The following is a 6,370-nucleotide window of genomic DNA, read 5'->3' as shown; positions in this document are numbered from 1 at the left end:
ACATTAGAAGTTACTGTATTCGGAGTAGTGCTTCACCCTAACCTAACTGCTTTCAGAATTTCAGAGAAAACCTGCAACTCAATTTAAACCATAAACCTGCAACCCTCGATGTTCTGTCAGATTTTTGTTTAACCAGCCAGACGAAAACCATGTTTCACACTCACACACCTGATATTCTTTTCTTTAGAACCACAAGGCTTCTAAAACGTCTCACAGAACTTCACATTCCAAGATCATATGAATTAAGCTTTCTTTGCATTCCTTTCCATTACCTAAGCTGAGTAAGATTAAATTCCATGTTTCATTCATCAACCTTGTCTAGAGCTTGTAAAATATATATATATATATTTGAAACCTCACTTCTTTCAGAATCCAGAAACCTGCAACTCATACTTTGCTCTCAAACCTTATCAATATTTCTTCACTTTATCTTTTTTCTGCTTCAAATGAATTAAGATACTAAATGAATTTCAGTGGCTGGATTCTTATGTAATATGTCTATCACGTCAAAACCATGTCTACCATAAATTCAATCAATACACTGTAAATTCAGGGCCGTGAAGTGGTTTTTGACTAGATTCCAACATCATGTTCAACTCAAATCTGTTTTCCTCGCATCTGAACAAGCTCTCTTCATACTGGTTTATACTCATCTGCTTAAGAGAATAATGAACTGACAGACACCCATTGACCATTTATAAGACCTCAGCTCCTGGATCGACAGTTGGTACTGAAGGGGCATCAGACGGTAGCTAGGAATGCAACACTTGTAGATCAAGTTCTTGAATAGATTTTCCCATGTACTCTGTTTAATCAACAGCCTCATGATCAGACTTATCTTCTCTTAGAATGGTTGTGGTCTCCAAGTTTCAAGTTGCTTACGAAAAGTGCATGAATGATCTATCGAGATCTCCTATCACCATTACTCACTAACGCACCCTGTGGCGAGACCATAACCGAGTCCAAAATTTGATATTATTCAACTTAAGCACAAAAACTATTCGTTCTTTTACAGCACATCTGAAATACTTGTAATTACTTAGAGAATAAGAAGTGAAAGGTACCATTACCCTTGAGCTTTTTCAAGTGTAGTTCTCCCTTAAGCTTCCTTCATCACCCGTTTGATGTCTCCACCAGAGCTAATCACATCTGAAAATTCAGATGAGCTATAACTGGAGCAGGTTGAAGAAGCTCGAATAAAACAGAAACCAACAGTTGTATTTCAAGACAGTAGCATCATTTAGATCTTAGCAGAATATCAGCTCAATCGGATTCCTTTTAGATATCTAACTGTTGCCTTGAATATGTAATCTCATGACAGATTTTCTTAAAATTGTCATCTCTCATAGTTTGACGTTGTGGCTCATATATTCCTTTGCTCTATTACTTTATGGGTATATATTACTTCTGTTTCTTCTTCCCTCTTTCATGCAATCACTCATACCTTGGCAGCGTCAAGATTCATCATCCATTCACTTTGAATCACTACAAAATTTAGATGAAAGGCATTTCTTTCCTTTTGTTCCATTCCATATATATGTTCTTGCGACAAACAAACGATGTGACAAAAAGTATTTGTTCTATGTTTGTGTTCAATACCATGTTCACTGGCTCTTCCGTAAAACTCTCCTCTCCTCTCCGAATAAAAATAAAATAATTCGTAATTTGATAGTAAAGTCACTTTTGTTTCTGTATGCAAACATATCCATCCTTTCGAATGTGATGTACACAGCATTTGTCGACAATCGAAAAAATTACGATAAATGCTATTTTATCTGAGACACAGTTTGTAATGTTCCTAGCATGTGCAATTCATGCTTTATAAAAAGTTTTAAAAATAAAACCAAGAAAAAGAGCAACAATAAATTGTTAAAAAGACATAAGACTTTCAATGTGATCCGGGAAGACATGCATAGTGTTCCCAAATTCTCCGTCCACGATTCCTTCAAATTTGAGTCTTCTACAACTGTTTCTCACCGGATCGTAGAATATAATATAAGACGATTCATGAACAATGGAAGGTACATAAATAAACTCACCTGCATGAGTGCAACCTTTTAGTTCGAAACGGTCGCACTTATATTCAAATGATACATCCTGATTCCAGCAAACATTCAATTCCCACTCAATTAAAGGTAAGAGAAAGTCTTGAAACGACCAGTTGTGTTTATCTGCATCCTCCAAAATCCACAATCTTGTATCATCATCTCCACCAATACATGCTAATCTCCCATCATAAGATATCAGCACATCGTAGTCAATATAATCAATTCCCAAGGGTAGTTCTATCATATGGAATATTTCAGATCTGACATCAAAGCTCATTACAACCATACTATTCTCTGGCTGAATATAGGCTAGATAATATATCGCCCCTTTGATACATCGACCATAAGCATAGCCACAACACATATGCTTTAAGTTTGTTCTAACCGTCCTCCATGATTCTTGCTCTGATCCCAAAGTAAAAACTCTGCCGACGTAGCAAATTTCTCTATAGGGCAGGCACAATACTTTGTGTTTACCTTCTACTGAATCATATCCAAAAAACACGTTTATATTTCTCGAGCTCATCTTGGGTTTGGGTAACTGTAATAATTTCTCCATGCTAGGGTTCCAAACAAAAGGCTTCCTGGATTTTAAATCTTCCATGCAGATGAGACCGTGGACAGAATGCATACAAGAGAAGTAACTCTGTTCTCCCGGAAGTTTCATAGGATAACGATGAATAGGCTGAGAAGAAGAGTATGACCTGATCGAACTCTGATGAAAATGCTGTGGAGTAGAGGTAACAAACAAATTCTGACCTTTCATTGAACAGAGTAGAAGACTTGGCCGTGTAGTTCCAAACGTCTTGATGAAACATGGATCGGTGGTGATTGATAACCAAAGCTTCGAAACGCAACGAAACCTCCCAACAGATTTGGCAGGCAAACGTAAGAGTATGTCTGAGATTAGATCGCTAGGAATTGAAGAACCTGATGTCGGTTGTTGCTCCATCTTTATTTGGTCAGGACTCCAAAGCCTGATTTGTTCAGGCTGGGTTTCTTCACGACCTTTTCTTATCGTTTATTTATATACGCCATATGCTCTAGGTCTAGGATTTTACTTTTTTTTAATGTATTATTACTAGATTTTTTGCCATCTTTTTACACATAGATCTACATTAATAATTTAATGTTATAATAATTTTCTTTCAATCTTAATAATTTAAAATGATGAAAAATCTAGGATAGCACTAGATTCTTTTATCACAAAATAGTACAAAAAATCAAAATACCAAGATAAATTTCACTAAAGAGGTAAATGCCAAATATAATCTTACTATATAGATATATTAATAATCATTTAAATTAGAAAAAAATCCAAAGTTTTGTTTCAAAGTTTTTTTCAAAAAAAAAATCTGACTTTTTTTAGAAAATGATTTTCTTATAAAAATTATAGGAGAACTTTCATGAATATATATTTTCTGAATTTTGAGTTCGGCAATACCTTCTTGAATATTGTGCTATATTCATGAACTTGAGTTTAGAAATACTTTTCCCAATATTATAATATATTTCTAAATTTATAAAGATATTGATAAATATGGATAAATTTTCCTTGTGACAAAAAAGGTATAAATCTTCCAAAATTTTAGAAAAATACCGATAAATATGTATAATATCTTCATAACATTTAATAAAATTTTCACAAATGAGTATTTACATGAATATATATTTATGAATATCTTACTAAAATTGAATTATATCTATATTTAATAAGATATTCTTAAATATGTATAACAATTTTCTAAATTTTTCGAAAAACCTTAATAAGTTTGATATCTAAATTTTATAAAGATAATATACATATTTAAAAGCATCTTCGTAAAATTTTGAAGTATGTTATATTCTGAGTAATATTTTCTTAAATATAAATATAAATATAAATCAAATTCGTAAAGATGACATACGCATTTAGGAATACCATATTAAATATATGTAGAAGTTACATTTAAGAAGTGTACTTACATATTTATAGAGGACTTATTCTTAGGTTCACCCCTAGAGTGAACCTAGAGGTTCACCCAACCAATAGGAACCACTCATTTCACAATTGATATCTTTTAAAAAAGAAAACTAAATATTATCAAGTTATATTATGTTTTTAAAATAAAAAATAAATAGAAATAGTAATATATACAAAAAAATTTAAAAATATTTTAACTCCGTCATCAAAACACTAAACTCTAAACTCTAAATTAAAAACATTAAACACTAAATCTTAAAAATTCCAAATCCTTAATCCTAAAAAGAGTTTAGGTTTACCCAAGGGTTTAGGGTTTAGAGTTTAGGATTTAGGGTTTAGTATTTTGATGACGGTGTTAAAATATCAAATTTTTTTGTATATACTAGAGTTTAGGGTTTACAATTTAAGATTATCTAAGGGTTTAGCCTATACCCAAGGGTTTAGGGTATACTCAATGGTTTAGGGTTTATGATTTAGGGTTTAGGATTTATTTTTCTGACGATATTAAAAATATATTTTTTTTGAAATCATTTTTTGTAACTACTATTATTTTTATTTGTTTTTATTTTATTTATTTTAAAAACATAATATAACTTGACAATATTTTGTTTCCTTTTTTAAAATATATTAATTATGAAATACTTGATTCCTTTGGTTGAAGGTTCACCCTAGGGATGAACCCAAGAATAACTCTTTATAGAGACATTTCTGAATTCGAGAAAAAAAGTTTACAAATTAAGGAAGGTATCATATACATTGATCAGGAAGGTCTTCCCTAGACTCTTTTTATAAGAAAATCATTTACAAAACAAAAGTAAACAGAAATGATTTAAAATATTAACACATTTTTTTGACAACAAAAACGACACTAAGTAACTGACACTACCGGTTCGGATAGCCAAACTAGACGTGTTGAATCGACATATAGCATAGTTAAAGGAGAACTTCTTGCACCTCGTGCAAGCTTATCCGCCATAGTATTTTGTGCTTTTGGAATATGTCTGATCCGAAAGGTAGGTAATAAAGTTTTACTCCGTCTGAATTCTTCCATATGTGTAGAGAAAGCTGGCCATTCTTCAGGTGTTGACACCATCTTCACCAATTGAAAACAATTCGCCGAGAAAACTACATCAGAGAAGATGGAAAATTCCAGGAGGTGATGGAATCTTGGACAAAGCCCATGTTTGAAGTGTTGGTGGACATTCAAAAAGTACATGGTTAGTAGATTCCTCCTCTGCCCCACAAATACTACAATGTGTGTCACAATCGATCCCACGAGTCCTTAGATTTATCGAGACTGGTAGCGTACCCGATAATACTTGCCATACAAAATATCTCAACTTCGGAGACGTTAACACTTAATTTTCCGCGAAAAATCCAATAAAAGTTTAATATTTGGTCCAAAGAAGATAGGTCTGATAGCCATGTCTGGGTATAAAGATTATGTTCTGAAACCTGACTTTACTGAATATTTACATGATTCTGTGTAGCTCCACCCATATGAATCAGACCTATGATACATGTTTACCACCAACCCTCTAAAAATTTTAAGATCATCAGGATGTATATATGCGTTAAGCAAATCTACATTCCAGGAGTGATCAACCGGATTGATAAGATGTTCCACCATAAGCGATTGATTAAGAAATTGAGTAATTTTTTTTGGTTTTGTTGACCTCGGGCGAGGAGCGAGGATCCAAGGATCCGTTCGTACAGAAATAGACTTCCATGTTCTCACTCTTTCGATTGGCCATTTTTTAACCAGAGATCTAGTTGAGGAAATACTTCTCCATCCAGAAGAGGATGAATAAGATCTGTGATTCTCCAAAGGATCGGTATTCCGGAAATATCTACCTTTAAAAATCTTGGAGAAACAAACAATTTTGTATATCTATTAACCGCCAGAACTGTTTAGCTAGCAATGCTGTGTTGAAATCTTGAAGATCTCTAAAACTCAGTCCTCTCTCATTCTTATGAATGCAAACCTTTTTTTTTTTTTTTCCCAAATTAATATATTACCGCACGTCAAAGTTATAATTACAAACAAGCCAGCACACAAAGACAGACCAACTTGATTAACCCAAAAAAGACCATTAGCCTCTCCGAAACAGCAAGAGCACTAACCTCCAAACAACCGGGCTACACAACCCCCAAAAAAAAAAAAACCCAACATCAGCCTACTGATGAGATGCACTTCTTTCATTTACAAAGAAACTATCAAGCCAAATAGGATGACCTGTAGCGACATAAGACTGTGACAAACCTAAGTTAACCACACTCTGAGCAATGAAAGAGACACATCTACCCGAACCTACCGGCTGCCACTTCACTTCCCATTTAACAAAAGCCTGCAATTCTT

The 6,370-nt window shown here is 33.4% G+C and overlaps 1 protein-coding gene across 1 annotated transcript; it reads right to left on the bottom strand.

Moving 5' to 3' along the window:
* Positions 1–1,765: 1,765 nt before the first annotated feature.
* LOC108847753 (putative F-box protein At3g10240) lies at positions 1,766–3,071 on the bottom strand. Its single transcript, XM_018621084.2, has one exon. The coding sequence runs from the start codon at positions 2,998–3,000 to the stop codon at positions 1,870–1,872; it is 1,131 nt and encodes a 376-aa protein (XP_018476586.1). The 5' UTR covers positions 3,001–3,071; the 3' UTR covers positions 1,766–1,869.
* Between the last annotated feature and the right edge of the window lie 3,299 nt (positions 3,072–6,370).

This window comes from Raphanus sativus, chromosome 1, assembly GCF_000801105.2.
Source record: "Raphanus sativus cultivar WK10039 chromosome 1, ASM80110v3, whole genome shotgun sequence".
In the NCBI taxonomy this organism is placed as follows: Eukaryota; Viridiplantae; Streptophyta; class Magnoliopsida; order Brassicales; family Brassicaceae; genus Raphanus; species Raphanus sativus.
This window is presented reverse-complemented; position numbering and strand designations above follow the sequence as displayed.